This window comes from Pelecanus crispus, chromosome 1 (assembly GCF_030463565.1).
Source record: "Pelecanus crispus isolate bPelCri1 chromosome 1, bPelCri1.pri, whole genome shotgun sequence".
In the NCBI taxonomy this organism is placed as follows: domain Eukaryota; kingdom Metazoa; phylum Chordata; class Aves; order Pelecaniformes; family Pelecanidae; genus Pelecanus; species Pelecanus crispus.
This window is the reverse complement of record NC_134643.1, coordinates 10,458,264-10,478,951: the sequence shown is the minus strand read 5'-3', so window position 1 is coordinate 10,478,951 and position 20,688 is coordinate 10,458,264. Positions and strand designations below refer to the sequence as shown.

The 20,688-nt window shown below is 37.0% G+C and overlaps 1 protein-coding gene across 1 annotated transcript in view; it reads right to left on the bottom strand.

The window, feature by feature from the left end:
* Positions 1-275: 275 nt before the first annotated feature.
* The window catches only part of SEMA3A (semaphorin 3A), a 170,717-nt gene continuing 150,304 nt past the window's right edge, over positions 276-20,688 (bottom strand). Inside the window, exons 14-18 of the mRNA XM_075727722.1 lie at positions 18,128-18,169; positions 12,234-12,391; positions 8,086-8,153; positions 2,305-2,447; positions 276-731 (exon numbers count right to left, since the gene is read on the bottom strand). Coding sequence (XP_075583837.1) covers positions 276-731; positions 2,305-2,447; positions 8,086-8,153; positions 12,234-12,391; positions 18,128-18,169 — 867 coding nt within the window. The remainder of the gene's footprint in view (positions 732-2,304; positions 2,448-8,085; positions 8,154-12,233; positions 12,392-18,127; positions 18,170-20,688) is intronic.

Sequence of the window (20,688 nt, the reverse complement as noted above, 5' to 3'; positions counted from 1 at the left end):
ACACTTGCAGAACTTTTTGAGCAGTAAGCTACGTCCAGGTGAATTATCATCCTTGAAACTCTGGTCTTTCTGGTCTTAGAATCAGAGCAGAGAGGAACGACTTACTAGGAAAGTTATAAATGGATTTTATTTAAACCTGGTGGAAATTGTTTGAACTTTCCACTCTTGTAAACATCCACATAATGCCATGAAAAAGTTCATGAATATTGCATTTTTTTCCAGTTATCTGTCTATACAAGTTTCTACTTGGATGAGGTTCCTAGAGGTAATGTAGCTCAGACACTCCGTGGTGCCCTCTCAAATTCATGGGTCCTCCTGTTCCTACCTTTTTTATTCTCTTGTAGGTGCTTCCACTTATTTGTATTCACCTGTGCATTGGCAGGCCTTTGCCGGCGTTGTTTGCGGTCTCTTTTCCAAACCTGCTCACAGAACTCATCCATTGTGTTAAGATTGGGGTGATTGATTAACTGCATGAAGTCTCTATACCAGATCTTTTGACTGGGGGTCATGCTATTGGTAGCATCCTTGGTCTTGGAGGCATCACCATCTTCTTCTTTATGGAGCAGCTCTTCCAGGTGGTCAGTATCAATCACTTCCAGGGTCACTTTGAGCAAAGTTTGCATGAAGCCATGCTCCACAGCATGACAAAAATAAATACCAGAGTCTCTCCGTTGAAGACTTCGTAGCAACAGGCCCTGTTCTGTCCGGATCATGCGATCATCCACTTTTATCTGTATTGGAAAAAAGTGGTAATTTCAGTAGTTATCTTTCATATATGTGCAAAATTATCCTCTAACCATACTAGTTCCTTAATACTGCTCCTTTCAGCTGGTAAAACTTAGCCAAAAATCCCCCAAACCACATGAATGGAAAACCCTTGACAGTCCTCTGTAGTTATGGAAGGCTCAAATACTCTGGAAAAACTACTGATGTACTGCAAAGAGTTTGGGGGATTAAGAATTTACTCCTTAGTCCCTACTGCTGCTGAAGAAAGACTTGTATCAACTCTGTCAGATGGACTTGCTGGTAAGATTACAGAAGATGCAAGCCTATGATTAGCAGAGTCAACATGGATGCATTTGGCTATATTACTGAGGTCACATTTATCATTATCTTTTAGTCAAGCCTAGATATATTTGTTGGAAAGGTTCTCTGTCTTCCTATTGTTCCTTACTACAAAAAACCTTATGCACAGAAGTGGGTTCTGCATAAGTGGAGAATTTACAAAGAAACAATAAGGATTAAATCTAAAAATTTTAATATTCAAAAAGAGCTGTCCAAAATATTTTTCTGAATTAATTAATATCTGGAATATAATTTTGTTCTTTGCATGAACATGTCACTGCAGACAGAAAGGGCACAAACCTGTTTTCTGCTCTCTCCACCAAGAATAAATTCAAAATAATTTACTACTTATGTAAACAAAGTAAACAGCAAAAGTATCTAAAGCTGCTAAGTTAACTAAGTATTTAGCACATGCTTTAAAAAAAAAGCTTCAGAGTAGATTGGGTATATTTACAAATACTTCAGTGCAACGAACAAGTTTTTGCTTCCTAGCTTGACCTCCTTCCCTACCAGAGTAGATTATTCTCTTAAGATATGTGTGACCTAGCTTGATAGTAACATGACTTGAGAACCAGAGCAGGTAATACCATAAGAATGCTGGTGTCAAGAGGAGAAAAATAAAATATCAGCTTAGTGTAATGCAAGCAGGGAAAGTCAGTGTTTTTGCCTCTATGAGTATTGCTTCTGATGAAAAAAATGTGCAAGTTTTCATACCCTTGTGTCCACTACAGTTCCCAGTTCTTCATTTTGTCTCTGTCTTATCTGCAGTAAAGTCTTAGAGCATGCACTACACAGGAAATGCTCCTGTTAGGCTATGTTTCAGTCAAACAGTATTATTAGAAGAATGCAGTTAGACTTCTTTTCAGAGGCAGTTTTAAGGTCTTTGTAATATTTAAGTTCAATATAATCCCTGTATGATGCTTTAAGTGACACTGATATAGCATGCTACATTTTTGTATTTCTGAGATATCTAAAGGAAAACCAGTGTGTTTTGCAGGGGGTCTGACCAGGGAGAGGATATGAATGTTTTCTGATGCAACAGTCTGTGAAACCTATTAGAGAGCTAATGGTATTTTATGGTGATAAGAGTAAGAATGTGGTGAAGAACAACAGAAATTATAAGATTCCAGAGAAATTCTGCTAAACTAAAATACAGATGGACATTATTCTGGGAAGGACTCAGGTTCAAGTCTATCTTCATAGAGAAGAGTAGTTACATCTCAGTTTTTTCTACTGTACCTCTTCCTTGCGGTCATCATTTTGCTTCTGGAATTGCCAGTAGACTACAGCGCGCTGAGATTTTGGACTGCACTCAAGAAAAGTGCTGCTATTCTCTACTCCATAGATAATCTTTTCCTCCAGGGTCTGACCACTTGGGTTATCTGTAAAGCAAGAAAAAAAAAAAAGAAAAAAAGAATTAAAATTACCAGGAAAGAAAAATCTTAATTGCTAAGTGAATTTGTTTGTTTAGAAATTGGGGTCCCTTAAGGTGTTTAAAGATAAAAAACCTTAAAAGAAGAAATTCCCCATATCAGTATGCCATTTGGAAAATCTCCATCAACATCTCTATCTTTGTAACGATCCCTGGTAGGTTTATTTTTATTATTTTTGTGTTTTAAATCCTAACAGCTGTTAACATCTCAATATGTGAAGTTAATGAATTTCATTATGAAATTTTGTGTAAATCTCATTGTTATGCATCAAGGAAAACATCTAGGACATGACAAGAATTTTTAACAGCAAACTGTATGCAGTGAGAAAACTCAGGGTGTAGTTGCGGAATGTCTGTAACGATGCCTCCTGGGCTCCATGATCATAATACTTTAGAGCAAAGTAATAAAACATGAGGCTGTTTAAAAGTAGTATAATGTGTTTAGATTATATGGCACTGCAGTTTGCTGAAGCTGTTAATGACCAGGAATAATGTTTTTGAGGAAACAATCTTCAATTAATCATTTCCTCTCATACTGATATAATTTATGGAAATGTAATGAGGTTAATAAACCAGACATTATAGGAGGGGAAAAAGAAAGTTAAATAAATTACTTCCTTTTGTAACAATGTTTCAAGATATTCATCAACTTGCTGGAAATATCACATAGCTATAGGACTTATATGGCGTTTGATTCTTCTCCAATACCGCAGAGGCTGTAAGGCATCATATTTCAACTCTCCACCTTAGCTCTTTAAAATGCTGTTATGGACTTTAGTGGCAACAGTACAATAATCCAGGAGAGTAGATGGGGAGGAAGGGATTCGTAAGCTATTTAACACTGTGTTGATCTCATGGGGTTTCCTGTCTCTTTGCCATTATTTCTCATTCTTTCCATTTTCCACTTTTGATCTTTAACACTGGAAATCTTTAAGGAACTTCTTTCAATGTGTTTTAACAGGAAAATGGTGTCTAATTAAAATCCTCTCAGAGAAATCCTTTGTCAAGTTTTGTTTGCTTTCACTGTGCCTTTATCATATTGGCCATGTTGTTTAGCAAACACAGGCTGTTTGCTAGCTGACTGAGCCAAAGGTAAAAATAAAATTAAGCTCCTGGTTTATGTTGATACAGCAATCATATGTCTTTCCATAATGACTTGCAGCCCTGAGAGGGGATGGGAGAAGGAATGGGGGACAGAATAGGAACTGGTCCTTGCCCAGTTCTCAGTAAGGAAACATCAAATGGCCTATTAACACTAAACAAATAGGGAATGGGTTAGCTTGTTTTCCTCTGCTAGATTGTGAACCTTTCCAGCAAGTAAGTGGGGTGCTATATAAACAACTAAGTGAAACAACTTTTATGACATCTCTCAGAAACCACATCCCTATGAAGAATGTCAGTGCAGATTTGGGCCAGGAAGATGGGGAGCAATGGAGGAATGAATTAGAAAGCAAAGCAGCAAGAGAAGGGTAGGACATCTGGAGAAGTATGTAGCCAAGGGTACCAGCGGTAAAGTCTGAGATGGAGCATGGGTGAATTTGAATCGATGAAACAAAGGAACTGGAAGTATGTGAAGAGATTAACAATAGAACTAAAAGTGATAAGATAAAGACTGGAAATGGAAATGCTTGGCTAATAGCTCATGGGTCCAGATTCAACATTGTGAATGGTTGACTGATGCCCTGACTCTTCTGTTTCAAGTTAGGTACTCTAATTTAGGAACAAAATTCACATGGCTGAACCAGCAGCCAAAGATCCTTACATAGTCAACAAGAGACAGTTTGATATCTGAACCAGGATCCACAACAGATAGCACATAAAGGGCTGCAGCATAAGTCAGTGGGAAATGTCCCCCTTTATAGCCTGGGACACAGAGGTTACTGCTCCAGCAATGTGTTTCTGTGAAACAGAGATTTACAGGCTTCCAGAATAAAGGATGGAAACACGGGGATTTCACCCTAGGATGTATGCTCTGTTTCAATTCCTGTCTCCCAGGCTCCATGAATTTTGAATCATGGTTGCAGAATGGCCCAACTTCAACAACATCAATCTGATAGTCTGGGTGCTTGTATTGGAAGCAGAGTTATCAAATCAATCTCCTAAGCCTAGGTGCACTTTGAGTCCTCTTCTCCCACATGATAAATAGCTGATTTAACCAGCAGGTTACTCATTAGGTGGCTTGCAGCACCACTTGACTGTATTTTCCCTAACACAGCATAGTCCAAATGAATTATACAGGAGCAGAACACATGTAACACTGGTCTCCTTAGATCCAAGGAGACAGTCCTCTAGATCCTAAATATCAGTATAAAGGACAGAAATAGATATTTCTTTGGCAAAGGTCCTACTTCCCATGAGCAGCGGCATATTTTTAAGTACATAGAGAAGTTTCTGCTGGAAAACTTAGGTACCTAGGATATCCTTAGTATCTGAGAAGCTAGTCACAATTTTCCATGGAAATTACCTTGAAGGTGGGTGCTCTGACACCATTTCAAACTTCTGAATGTTTCCAGATGGTCCATGGCAATCTAGTGTCTTAGAGATCACCATGGAAAGTGGCAGAAGCCCCCTTTAAATTTCCTTACAGCTCCAGAAAATATAGTATGGGTGAGAGTCATGCAAAAAGAGAGGAAGGATTTAAAAGATCCTTCAAATTCCATTTCCATGATTTAAGGGAGCAGAAGGCAGGTCCAGAAATGTCTATAAAGTTCATGTAATATTGAGCACGTGGAGTGCAAGAAAGTAAGCAGAGTGATAGGATAATGACAGGATCAGAGTGCAGCTCTGGGACTGAGGGAGAAGCTGAAGAGACCAGAAGGAAGAATGAAAGTCTGGGAAGTTCAGAAGAGCAGCTGGAGGAATTAGAAAACTATAGAAGTCATGAAGCTGGTTATGAAATGCAACCCAAAATCTTGTCTGAGAGCTGTAATTCCCAAAATGAACCCAACAGCAGTATCCATTTACTACCCTGATAAATATCCTTTAAATACATAATTTCTGACATAACCGAAGAAGTATGAAAGGCTAAGTACTTACACCAAGATTGCTTTGCAGATGAATGAATCTCACTATACCGTTAAATTCAGTGATTCTTTGAGCTACCCCTGAGATAAATCACCTAAAAAAAGGTGCCTCTTCTTTTACAAATTCTTCAAAAAAAGAACTTGATTAATTTCTTGACAGCACTAGTATGTTATGCCTAAAAAAATAATGTTCTTTAACTGACACAAAGGTGATCATGCTTTTAGATTTAAGCATTAAGGTTTGGCTAAACACCTGTACAGCTAAGGATCCTCAGCTCCCTCTAACGTTGCTGTGTAGTCATTTTATACTACTACTTATACATTTGCACAAAAGGGCATCTGAAAGAGCTACCTAAACCTTATTAAAAGCATTATTGCTTCAGACTGATATCAAAGTAAGTTTCTGCAATGTCTTTAAAAGTGAGATATATGTTCAGAGAATATTCTTTTTTCTTGTTTCTGTTGGTTCATATGGAGAATCCACTGGCAGTTACTGCAAAGGAATGTGCAGACAAGTAGTAAATGATTGCTGGAGCTTAGTTTTGGCTATAGACAAGCCTGATTCTTCACCTGTTGTCCAGGAAACTACTATTCATAACCAAGGAAAAAACTCAGCATAAGCTGGCATAGGAAGTTAATGGGCCACGCAGCTGTCTGTACAATGCATGATCATGTGTAAATGGCAAGTAAATATAGGAAAATCTTATAGATTTACAACTCAGAATTAATTTAGAGAAAATTTCACTCAAAACCAATCTAAAACATTAATTAAATAAAGTATTTTGACAGTGCATCCTTGCCACCTAGTACTTAGAACTGCATTTCCTCAGTGTTTTTTTTGTAAGTTACTGGTTCTTCTAATCACACTGTGTTCATTTCACCGTTAAGTAAAATTTTCGGTGATATCTTGTCTCATACTTGCTCTGCTCACTTTGACAAAGCTGTATTAAAGCTCCTTGTTATCAGGTGTACCATATAATAGCTTTTTCCTGACCTTGAGTTCTCATGATTGTTGTAATGAAAAAGCTGTGCTGGATTACTCTCTTCTGTTTTGACAGAAGATATCTTTTCAGACAAATATGTTTACCAAGTATGGGAAGATATAAAAAACAAAGTGTTTCAAAATCCTTTTCTTCTCTTTGAAGGTAAAGAGCAGACCTACAGTTGTATAAAGCACAGCTAGAAAGGGCAAGAGTATGTTAAAAAACCCAGACCTGTGGTAGCCCAGATCACCGTTTTACTCATGAGCAAAATGTCCAGAGAGTAAAAAGGTCATGCTAAGACATGCTTCTGCTGGTAATAAAATCCACGTCTAGTGCCCGGTGAAATTTTCCTATTAGGGAACGGAAATGTCATCTCAGCCCCAATATATGGATGGTCTCATCTGCACTGTATAAGCATTACTAGATATCATGCAACTGGAAATTTGTGAACTTTCTACTAGTCCACATTGACTGGTTTAAATCTAAACTAGTTGTGCATCCATGAGTTCTCAAAACATGACAACTACATACTGATCATAGTCTGTTCATGCACTTTTCCAGCCCCTTTTCCTCTCTGAGTAGCTTGGCCTGAGTCTGACAATCAAGAAATAAAAAGAAAAGCTATAGTAATGTTAGCTGCGAGTTCCCAATGATTAAAAGGAAGACGGAGAAAGCTATTACTGAAACATAGTGGTGGTGAATTATAGCTGACACAAAAGTACAACTTTGGACTATTTATCAATCTTGTTATTATGAGGACTGGAAGGACATGAGGGTTTTGAAGTATCTTCAGTTTCAGCCACCTCTTTATTTTTCCCAGAGATCTGTCCAGTGGTTTAACTGTTATTATAGATGTACCACAAACATAAATAATCATTTTTTTCCAGCAGAGGGAAGTGTTGCCTAAGTGTTCTCTTCACTTACAGCAAAATGGACATTTTTCATTTTCTGAGTGAAGATCTTCTGAAGAGTTTGGCAACAAATTAGTAACTGTCAGAAGTTTATCAGCCAAACAATTCAAGAAAGGAAGATCTGGTCAGTACACTATGAAAATGAAACAACCAACAAAAAACAAAACCAAAAGATGTCCAAAATACCCATGCTGAAAGCACACAGGACAGGCCTACTGCAAGGAACATCCTGATCTTAAGGGTTGCTAGTGTGGCGTTTACAACATAGACCATCCCCTATTTAGCCAAGGTAGTTAATTATGTGTTATCATCCTATGCAAACAATATGAAGCAACATGTACATACTTCTTGCTGTTCTGAAGGAGATATAACTCTTTTCTGACATAATATGGCTAGCCTGATGGTATGGTATTATCAGGTGAGCAAAGCAGAAAAATTAAATTTCTTAAAACTGTTAGCTTGAGGAAAAACAAAAAAATCCCACAGTCCTTAGTGTTTGATCCAGGCCATTGTAAGCAATCTAAATTGGGATAATGATGTATTATATTCATCTTTCACAGATGTTCAAGACAATTTCACCAACAAATTGTTCATGTGCTTCCTAGTCTACTCGTGCACAGTCTGTAAATTACATACAAATTAGTTGTACTTCAGTCATACCCATAACTCACCATGATGCTGAAGATCTGAGCAGTGGGTAAGTGGGTCTCCATTTCGGATGTCTTGTCGTCTAGTACGTCTGCAAGTATCATATTTGAAAACTGTTAGTGACCTTCTCAGTGGTCAGCATTCACATTTGCCATGACTGAAGAGCAACAAATGGAACATATATATAATTACATAGGTCACAAGTGCACCTAAACAGCACTAGAAAGGAAATCATATTGTTACTATTATATTCTATGCATTCTCACACTTTGTAGAATCAGCTTTTACTCTTAAAGGTAAAGTCTTCGGAAACTGGTAAATACATATCTCTTGTACTGAGCCTATGAAGTTTATTTTAACTGTGTTGGCATTATTGATCAGAGACAAATTCATTACTTGATTCATAGATACAGGGACTGCTAAGGGGTCAAAGTATATACAGTACAGTTTAACATTCATCAGAGAACATGAAGAAGCTACAGCTTTTCTGCAAGTACAGAATACTTTAAGTATCATGGCATCTTTTAGAAAAATGAAATATTAGGATGGATGGCTTTGAAAGAATATCAAAGTGCTGTATTTTCTACAAAAAACTAAATTATACAGAACGTTTCAGCCACTACAGACCTCACCAAAACATCTCTGATAAAGCCTTTTCCCAAACTATTGCAAATGGCTTTGCCTTTAGAATAAACAGAATAAAACACTTGGGTAGGAAGATTTTGACATCTTTTGTAGCTTGAGTCTGAGTTCTAGCTTTTATTGCATGCCCATTTAACATAGTATATTCTTTCCTCAGTTTGATTTCCACTGGCTCTTTTGGAAAACATTGATCTGTGCTAAAAAATGTTGTATTTCACCGAAGAAAGCTTTATAACACAGTTTTATTTTGCATTTGTTGTTCTCTCTTTGTCTGCTCCTATTTTCATTTAAATAGCTGTGACACAAAATTCAACTGAGCCAGAGAAAAGGGTTTTATATAAAAAAAAGAAAAAAGAACAAGGCAAACAAAGATGTGTTTCAAGTGTGAGCACTTTACTTTAGGAATCAGAGAAAGCCTGAGGGCTTGCAAAATTAGAGGAGAACAAAGAGGATTAGGCTGCTGAACAATGCTGTGATTTCAGATTATGGCATCCAGCAACGGATATGCAAAAGTCAAGTAGCCTTGTAAAAAGCACTGTTGGTCACTCCCTTGTGACAACAGCCCACATTTTAAAAAGCCATTGTTCTGCAGTACAGAGACCATCTCTCTTCTGTTCACTGTCCCTATCTGCAGACTCTTACTAACAGCCCAGCATCAGCACATGCTAAGAGTTCTCACAGAGACACCATCAACTGCACAGCTGACTCTTCTTGGCTGAAAGATTTAAACCATATTTTTTTCCACTGAAAACTACGGAAATGTTAAACCTGAAATTAGTTATGTGAAGTATGGCAACAGGGTTTGTTTTTTTTTTTTAAAAAGTCAGAATGTGTATTTTTTATATTTTTCTGAATAAAAGCTTCTTTAAAATTATGAATTAGAACATTTAGCATGCTTTAGTAAGAAGGAATCTTCTGTTGATTGATACATAATTAAAAAAAGTACTAATCCTATTTCAGATATCATCTTCATATTACTCATTAACAATGAATAAAAATACACCCAAGACATAAGGAACCATAAATTTTTTTACTCCTTCCTAAATTTTGAAACACAGCATATTTATAGGATACTATTTGTAGAAAAGAAGTCTGTGGAAAGACTCATATTACTGTCAATGGAGTTTGGATGAGGTGTTCAGTTAGAATCTCAGGAAAATATTGCACATATCGCCATTGTATCAACATGGTGATATATGAAATATGAACCAGAACACATCTGCATGGGGTAAAATTAAGTGGTCACACCACAGGAGCTCTGAACTGTCATTTAGACTTGTAAAGTACACAAAGAAATAAATTAAAATCATGGGTCATAAAATCTCCTTTTTAAAGAAGAAGAAAAAACCCAAAACAAAACGAAACCAAAAAACAACCCCCCAAAACCAACTATTAGTAAAGCATCTGTGCAATTGCCTCAGGACTCGACTTTCCCAATATTTCTGGAGCCTAAAATTGCAAGGATTCATTATTGGGAAAATGTTGACATTTAAGCTGTTTCCAGCAATGCTGATTTTGTCATAGATGCGTTCAAAGCTGGCTTGGGGCAGTGGGTACAGCAGGTACCAGGTACACAGAGGATCCTCTCCCCCAGTACACAGACCTTTATTCTGCTGCTGCTGCTGCCAAGGGAGAAATGGGGGGAAGTAGCAGGGGACAGTGGTTTTTTCTGAATGCATCATCAGGTTCCCAGCCTCCCAGGACTTACTTTTTCCTTCACAGCAGCCTCAAGAAGAGTAAATTCCGCACCCCAAGGTTTTCCTGTAGACGTGCAACCCAGTTTAGCCCCAGTAATCCTGCCCCTTAATCCCTGCAAGAAGAGGTCCCCGTCCCTTTACCCCTGATGGCAACAGTGAGCTCACTCTGCCGTCTAATAAACTGGAGAGGCAGATAAGGAAAAGACAAAGAGCCCTATTTCTTCCATCAGTGTAAGCAGATGAATGACAGTGATGGGCTCTATGGCTCTTGAGATGGGCTGGGAGTAGCAATGGGTGCTAGTGAATGCTGAGGAAGGATGAGGTTCAGGGATAAAGATTAGTAGGGAGGTAGCAGAGAAGATTGATTCAGTGATTCCTGACCTTACTGTCTCCTTCAACTCAGAGGCAGTACTCAACCACACTGACTTCTAACCCTTAAAACTTTCAGATCAAATTAATCTCTCAGACTCTCCTTGAAAACCTCACTGTTCCCTCTCCTCTCTTTCCTCCGCCAGAGAAACTGCCATGCTCTCACCACAAATTTGCATTTAGCCCATGCAGCTGAGAAAATTTGACAGCTCTTCTTTTGGGATGGCTTCAGTTTCTCCTTTTTTAATTCTTTTCTGAAGAATTTCACAAAAAGCTTGTCTCACTTTAATTCTGTTTCCTGGTGCAAAATAGAACCTAATGTTCCCTAAGCAGCTTTTTCTTTTGTCATCAGTATTTGTTTAGGATACATTGTAAGGCAAACCTTGAAATTTTAATCTCCTCCATCTGAAGTCTGTGACACAAATGCAAGTTCTCACCCTTTACCACATTTCACCTCCTGCAACAACCAATCCAAATCTGGAATTTGGAATCCCTACATTCTCAACTAATATTTGCTACTAATTTCAAAATAAAGATAAAGGCTCCTTATGCATATAAACCCTTGGACTCCTTATTTCTTTAAAAGTGTGAGAAGTTTGGCATATTTGGTTTAACGTGAGCACTTTTATATCATTTTAGCCAATTTATGTCAACACTACACCAATTTCTTCCTATTTGCAAGTGATTACCAATTCAGTTATTCCTAATTTCTACTTCAGGAGCTAAGAGCTGTTCAGTAACTAGCTTATGTACTTTAAGAAAAAGAATTTCAGAGATAAAGGCAGACAAAGAAAATATTATTTTACATCTTCAGATCAGGCAACTAGGGCTTGTAAATTTTTTTATAAAAATTATTTTTTTCACTTGCAGCGTCTGTTTTCCTTTAAACTTTGCATTGCGAAGCCTTTAGCATCAGTGCAGAGTGAATGTAAAATAGTGATTGTTCTGATCTGGTAGCATTTAGACACACATCAACACGTGCAAGTTATGCTTTTGAATTTTAACAATAATGTTATATATCACTAAACAATAACTTTCTGCTCATGTCCAAACACTTTATAAATATTTCCTTTGAATTACAATTCATGAAAATGCAGGATAATTTACTTGGGCAAGTAGTTGTTTTATTTTAATATCAAGCCTCTTCCTCATGTTAAAGAAAGGATTTTTTTTTTCTTTTTGCTGTTTATTACTGAATACAAAGTTATGAATCCATTTCAGAGACAACTGTTTTCTGAATATTTTTTTACAACAGCTTTTTAAGCCAACCTAAGAAGTAGCAGTGTTCACTTTAAATCAACCAAGACTTCATATTGCTTGTAAGTCCCACAATTGTGTTTTCTTTGGAAGAGAAAGAGCTCCAGTTAACCATCCCATGAAAAATCTCCAAAGCCCTCTGGTCATATTGAGACCATCAGTTAAAACAAATAGCAGGCCATGCAGACATGTGGAACTGTCCCTACCTCTTAGCAGTGGGGAAGTAACGTGAGCAAGATGAACCATCCCAGGCACAGTAAGGGTCTCTCGCAAGGCAACACTCAGCACATGCTTTTCCATAGACATCACAGCGGTGTAAAGGAAGCTGTGAAACTCCAGTGGCTGAGCCAATGTAGAGCTGTTGCTGTTATAAAAGTTAAAAAAAAAAAAAAAAATTAAAAAAAAATAAAAGCAAATTACCATTTTTTTGCTAGGAAAACATTAAAAAAGTTACATAACAATATGTTAGGACCATTACAAATACAATAAAGGACCATGATCCTGAAATGCACTGAAGGAATGAGAAGAGAATTGTCCTCAGGATAAAAAAAAAAAAATCAAACAGGAAAAACTTTGATTTTTGTATGAAGCTCTCAGTGGCTTCTCTAAACAGGAAGAAAAATTAAAGGACTCTCCATTTTTTCTTTTGTATTCAGATCCCTGCACTGGAAAAGCGCTACAATCAGTGACAGAACACAATGGAGAATATGCTTTTGAATTTAAAGAAAAACAACTTTAATGTAAATTTCCTGTATATGACTTGTATTTGTGTGTGTGAGGGGAACCTAAAGTAAATTACTTCAGACTGATGCTAAGATACTTCAGCTTGGAAGTGCTGCCATGCACGCACTTCTTTGCATGTCTGATAATTCTGGTGCTTCATACTCTTTTCTATAGGTCACATACTCTAATTGAAATGTATCTTTAATGAGAGAAGATGGCTTATTTTATTTTGGACAAAACCACTGTTGAGTGGAAGATGTATTTCAAATGCATAGAGAAGCCATGAAGTAAATAAAAAAAACATGCGTACAAAATGAACTACAACTTTGTATGGCATCACAACAGAATATCTTGTCTTTCTCAATTTCCTCTCTGATATCAAATTCATGTGGTCCATTAGGGAAGTTGGTCCCCAGAGGGATATAAGGAAACTGAACTACTGATCCCACGTGAAAGTCCAAACAGAGATATTTCAGCTTAGCACTAATTCACAAAGAAAACAAGTATAGTAAGTAAATAAAGTTCCCTCTGAGATGCAAAAGCAGGGGAAAACAAAATAAACAGATAAACAAAAATTAAATGGCATAATCCTTCTGTTTTGGAAACATTGACACTGTACAATCAAAAGCTTGAACTTTGTCACCCAGCACCCATGGTGGAGCAATTAACACGTCTTTTTAAGGTCTCACCCCAAGCAGTCCCACCAAAAAAATACAAATTTGTATTCGTTTTTCTTTCTTAGAAAACATAAGGCTGGTATGAAAAAAAGGATTTCAAGAAATGTTATCAAAATTCTTCGTCTCCTGCCTTGTGATGTCCCAGAGGCACCATTTCAAGCGAATCTGGGGATGGAAGGTGGCTGAGGTCACCTACCTACTAGAAATGGTGAGCACTGGGTACCAGGAGACAGCAAAACCAAAAACACTCATAAAAGGTGTTGCGTTAACTTCTTTCGGAGACAGCAGCTTGGCAGTTTATACAGACATACTAACTGTAACAGAAACAACCCGTGCATTTATATGAACACCAGTATATTCTCAAGGAAAATATGACAAGGAAAACACCCAAAGGAAAATTCACTGGTAAATTGAAAACTAAACCCTTTCTAAGCAGCTGCTTCCATCTATTATAGTGCCATAGCTGGGCTGTAAAACTACATTCTCTGGGCAAAAATCTCTGACCAAACAGAACTCTACACAAAGCCTTGACTGTACATACAAGTCCCCAGTTAGTGCTGTATCCTTGAGAAGCAGACGACAGGCGGCAGATATGATAAGCTGATTCTCTCTAACTTAAATCACTTAATGAAGTACCCAGCTCAGGGGTACGTTCTGCAGTGAAAAGAGCAGCTATTCAAACCTTAAGTGACCTAACCATTTCTCAAGGGATGCCTTTTCTCTTTACTGATTATGGAGGCAGCATAGGTCAAATTAAAGCTTCAGTTAAGTATCTTAAATGTCCAGATGGTATTGATCTGAGTCCTGTGTAATTGGGGCATTAATATCTATACAAGCATGTAGCAATGTGTGATGCAACTAATATAAAAATCAACCAAGAGAATGCACATAGGAAAATGAAGAATGGTGTAATGGTTTCCTATGCACCCTTGTAACCAATTTAATTTTGTCAAAAAAACCCTCCCTGATTTCTAATAAATGTCTTCAGAATTAAAGAATGACCAGAAACACATTAAAAAAAAAAAAAAAAAGTGTGAGGCCAAAATAGGGATACTTAAAGACTCTTCCTTGTAGGTAAGTTCATGAAGTTCAGTCAATGAGCTACACCATGTGTTTCAGGTGCTGCGCAGCCTGAAGGCTTCTGCCCAGTTTGCTGCTTTTCTGATCATGGTTTTAGACTACAGCTGGTGATCATTATTCTGGACACTAATAATATATAAATCCAGGCAGTATGAAATTCAGAAAATAGTAATAGAATGATTTGCATCAATAGTCTGACCTGGCTTTGCCATACGCAGTCAAACTGCCTTTTGGGCAAAGAGCCTCTCCCAGGAGGTTGCTAATTTAATAAATTAGCTGATTATCAGATCAAACCAGAGGGGGGGAAAAAAAAGTTGTCCTCTAAAAATTCTTGCAGATGTATCAGAACTCCAGAAAAGCTGAGGAGACTAATGTTTTAAGTAATCCAGTGGTTTCTGTTTGCCCCACGGTACTGCCCAAAATGCAGTCTTTCTTTAGAAGCCAGACAAAGAGGTAACTGAGAATTTTCCATTTGCAATTAAAAAAAAAATAAAAAAAAAAAGAGACATGAAAAAATGTAATCCTTAAAAAAGAAGAACTTAGGCAGAATTTTAAAAGGAACTTTAGGGAGCATGAGGTTCAAATCCCATTTAATTTAATTTTATGTCTTCAAAAGTAACTGATGCAGAATAGTTCAGGGGGCTGTTTAAGTGGCATCCATTTTGAGCTGGTCCTTTCTATATGCTCACTATGGACAGAAATGTTGATCTTTGAATAAAATTCAGTACTTTGTGAAAAGTACTATAAAAGCAGTCACTAAGGTCTTTCTGAAGGTCTCTGCCTTGTCTTTGATTGAGAATCTTACAGAGGAGAAACAAAAGCTCTCCATAGCACTTCACCAGACAAGGAGATAGCCTGTATCAGCCAAGGATCTTGATTTTTTCCCACCTTACCAGAAATCCAATGGCTTTTTGAAACAGAGAGTCATGAACCTGACCCTGAGGAAAAGATGAGAGCTTGTTCCACAAAAAGTCATCTTTGACTGAAAGCCAGGCCTGACTTTTTGGCATGCTTCCGTATTTTTAAATCAAAGGACAAATTATGGAGCCCCACCTGCCAGGTTCCAGGACCAAGTGGTAGCCAGGGGCTCCCTGCAAGCCTGGCTCCCACAGAATTGTGAACTTAAGCAGCTGTGGGGTGTTACAGTCGCTCTAGGATGCTGTCCTCTGAGGTTTGTGTCTATTGTTAACCATGCACAGGTTGTTTTAAGTGATAAGGTTATACAAGCCTAGAGCTCTGAACAAAATTAGGAGCAATCTGTAGCTTCAATGAGAAAATACAAATATAATTCCTGTGAGTTAAAGACAGCAGAGTTGAGAAAGACTGTATCAAGGCTTAGTCTTGCACATAAAGGCTAAATTTCCTGGCTTAAAGTCACTCTCGCTCAAGGGCCCAATTCATACTAATAGAGAGAGACATGGGAGCCTTAGAGTTTTATATAATTTAAAACTTAAGCTAAGTTCTGCTCCTGAAGAATTTATAGATTTTGGTCTTTAAGAAGAAGAGTAATTTGTAACATACCATATTGTCATGATGGCAAAAGAGGTAGCTTTGAATAACCAGTATAGTAAAATGTTCAAAAATAAGGAGAAACCCCATACCATGTTTTTATAATTGGATGAAAGAATTGTTAGTGAAAAAATAAAATTAAGTGATTGCTTTAAAGTTATTCAATAGGACATGCTAGTTTTACTGTTTACATTTCATGCTTCTGCTTTCTACAATGCATAGAATTATCGTGCTGTTTATATGAAAAACACCCTGCTTATCAGAACACAATGAGTAAATTGTTTGAGTTATAAAACTACAGTATTTTTGAATTGTAAATATAAGAAGGAAACACGTTGTCATTTACTTATTTGATACAGAAACACAGTGCCAAAAGCTTGTCATACTGTATCATGATTCTGTCATCTTTAGCCTGAGGCTGGTTGATTTTTCATGAGCTTAATTCTGCCTGAAGAACTTGTGTTTTATGCTCTTTTTTAGCTTTAGACAATTTTAGCAGTGTAAATTTGTTTTCAAAAGACTCAGGGAAAATTGTAATCTCTCGTGAATAACTAAAGATGCTTTGAAGAAGAAGTTGTATGAAAATGCATGGTCTGTTATCAGATATGACTGGCTGCTTTGAGGGAATGTACTTACAAAAATAATCCAAAGCAGAGCATTTGGGTATGATGTGAACATATATACAACTTGACAGGTTTGTTTTTAAATATCCCAGTATTCAATAGTACATTTTTTTTGTCTTGCCATTTTTGTTGTTTTAGGTGGTAAACTATGTTAGAAGTGCGTCCCCAAACAAAATATTTTCTGTGAAATACATGAATGTTTTCAGACAACTTTCCTAAATACAGTGAATTCTGAGTTAAATATGCAGCATTTCAAACATAATATTGTGTTCTGTCCATTACAGAATGAATTAAACTTCTGTTTAATAATGTACAGAGTGAGGTAGACGAATTAACTAAATCTTATTTATAACACACACAGTTTTTAGTGCACCCAGTCCTGGAAGTAATGCCAAATCTCCTCTTTACTAACAAAGACATTAATGGAAAAATTAATTAGTGTGAGTAAGTTGCTTTTATTTACCAAATTAGGCTCCAAATCAACACAAATTTGGAAAAAAAGGAAAGTTTTATTATGTTAAATTCAACACTAAATTTTACGTCTCAGAATTTTGAGACAGGAAATGACAGTGGCTGGAAAACATCTACCTAATTCCAGGCAGAACTGGAAGATAGGCCCTTAATACCTACTTCAGTCCCAGATTTCAACCCAATGTTCTTTGCACGACTACATCATTCATCAGCTGCTTCACAAAGAAGACTAATAATAATTGCCCATATTTGCTCAGAAAAGCAGGAAGCACCTTTACTGTAAATCAGACAAAACTTTACCTCCATCCATCAAGAAGCCCAGTTCATTTTAGTTATGGTCTGGTCTACAACAAAGGCTATAATACATATCTTTTATTTAAGAAGTTAGTCATTGGTGCACTCAACAGAAAGTACGAAATAGAAATTCTGGAGTCTGGAACCCATATCCTAACCATGTCACTGAACCAGAAGGCCATGGAAAATTTGGACTAAATCAGATCTACCCTCTTTGTTAAAGCTGAATGGTGCACATCCAGGAGTGGAATGGGCATTGGACAGAAACACAGGAGGATGTCTCATTTCCAGTCATTGCTTCCACTATCTCAGGATGTCTCATTTCCAGTCATTGCTTCTGCTATCTGCATTTTGTACTAGGCTATTCCTACAGAGACTAGAACTAGTTCCATTAAAGCAAGGGACCAAGCTTGGCCACTCTTTTTGTGGTCACATTTTCTGTGTCATGCTAACATTTCATAATGTGGAATTTCTTTTCTTGAGAGCCTCCAGACAGCTGGTTAGTTTGTGTTTAGTTTCCACCTTACCAGTAAGTAACACAAACTAGACCTTTCCTTTCTCCTTTCCATGTCACATTTTCCTGAGAAACTACTGATGTTTATGTAAAAGGATGGGATGCTGCCGCTGTAATTAATATGTCTCTACTGACTGCCAAGTAACTGTCTCTAAAAGACAGAGACCAATAAATATTTAAAAGTGATTTAAAGTGTGTGCACATAGTACCTGTTTTGTGGAAATCTTCATTGCTGAAATAACAGTGGGTTCCTAGGGAAAAAAAAAAAAGAGTTAAAACATAAAATGAGCTCTATAAAGATAAAAATTCTGCTAGAATGCTATTTGCCAAACCTAGAAACCCTGAAATTAAGCTAGACACTCCTTAGTAATCGTGCTTCTTTTTGGTTTTTGCAGTGGAGTAGTTTCTAGCTGTAAGTGAATTAGAATGCATAGACATATCTGGGTGCATCTTTGATTGCTATGTTGATTGTAGACATATCATTTTCTATGATTATTACAGCTTCATTGTGATTACTTGGTTACTAGTTTCACATCTTGAAATTAATTTCTACACTTAATATTGAAACTACATTTAAAGAACCTCCCAGGTAATATGAAAATAATAATGGCTGTATCAAAATACGTAGATACTATGTATTAAAGGTGATAACCCTGAAATAAGCAATATGTTTTAACCATATCAAGGTGAAAAGCCCACTCCTGAAAAATTTTATTCGTAAGAACAAGCCTTAATCCCAAGCATAATTTTGTTGACTGCACCACACTATTCACATACAAAGAAGTTACTCATATCTGCAGAACACAGAACTAAAACTGGCAAGAGGGTTTTTATACCCTGAAACACCCATTATTTAATCAACCAAATGGGTCACTAGGAGAGTCACTAGCTAAGTCTACTCTTAAATATACTTAGCTGTAGCAAGCAGATGTCAAACCAATATCTACTTTCTTACATGAGAGACTGTAGGAAATATTTAACAGAATAAGTATGTTTAGATCTGGTTAAAAAACCATTACAACTTTTAGGCCCAGGTGTTTGAATGGATTTTAATCCTGAGAGTAAAAGTGGCATAATTTGCTTACAAAGTGTGCAAGTCAGTTCTGTAGGAGCCTTATTCAATCTAAAAATCTACTATTGATCCTATGCATCATACTTTTGGTTACATATATTAATAAAATCTTTATTAAGCTTTTACACTTGTGTAGCTTTCAACTTGCTTATCCTGAAAGAATTTGATGTGGGTCAGTGGATGTTAAGCATGTGGACTTGCCTTTACAAATGGGTTAATAGACCTTAAATTAGAAAGCATCAATTAAGTGTAACATTTGAATGAAAATTGAACTCATTGGTTTGTTTGCTCAGCTGTTCAGAAAAATATTGCACAAATGGGGTTAAAAGAGGCATTTGTTATCAGTGTAACAGATACGGAAGACTTTCAGTTTCGTGGAATTATAAATGAAAAGCATTGTGTTCTGCACATTGCAGTTTAAGCATGAAAATACATTGTTTATGATGCACATAGACTCTTCAGTAACTACAGAAAACTTACATTTGATTAAGGTGCAGGTAAAATCTGTTGCAAATTCCCTATTGAAAGATCCACATCTTATGCATACAAATTCTGCTTACTCTACTGAAGTACATTAATGCCCTCTTTAAGGCTTAAATATATACCAAAGGAGATAAATGAGTTTTCAAGTAAATCACAACACCAAAATCCTTTTGTGTAACGAATACATATGTAAAGTAAAATACCAGATTTGAATTTGCCATTAACCGTGCTACTTCTGTAAAGCCTTTCTGAAATAAAACTTTCACTCCATTTATTTTCTTTCTTTCACTTTTATATTTCTCTGATCTCCTTTAACTTGGCACTTCTACTTGATTTAGGGAAGAGACTCATACATTATCAACAACTGCCAAATTATCCTGCATTAATGTAATGACTTTTGTATGTATAAAAAAGGAAAAAAGCTGGGAGCCACAAATTACTTGTCTCATTTTCGCCTCACAGTCCCTACTTTATTCTTCTGGTTAAAAAAAAAAAAAAAAAAAAAAAGAAAAAACCCATATTTCTGCCCTCAGAAAAACCCATGGATTGCAGAAACAGAGATACTCATTTTTTCAGTGGTATCTTGCACTCAAAATACTGGTTTCTGTGCAAGACTGGTACCAGTGAAGGCAAGATTGCCCATAACAAAAAAAAATATACACAACAATAATAAAAAGGTATACAATCTCTGTTTAGATATGTTGTGCCTGTTCAGAAACCAAAGATAAAGGGATGGCAACTGAGTATGATGAGGACATGGTGGCTGGGCCCCTGCGGCAGGTTCAGAGCACAGTCCTTCTCGGCACATCTGGAGTGAGACCTTGCAACGTGGGGCTCTCCGAGCGTGCAAGCGTCATCTTCATGCTGTCAAATTAACCTCACCCTCCCAGCTAGGTATCAGCCGAGGAGCCTGGAGCCTGTGAAATGGTGCTATAAAACGGCACTGACAAAAAGAATAACGTGGGGAATGTAAATGATTTGCTGTGTACAAAACACGAGACATCCCTGGGTTCTGTCTGGAAAGTGTCTGAAAGGTTTACTCAGCCTCGACCTGCAGGAGTGCCTGTAGGCTGCCTTATTTTTTAGGTCGCTCAGATGAGAAAACTGGGAGAGACTGATTTTCACAAAGAACTACTAAAGATTAGGGGGTGTTTACGGTGTCTTGTGTCAAACCACGAAAATGAGACCCTAAAGCCACCTTTGAAAATATAAACA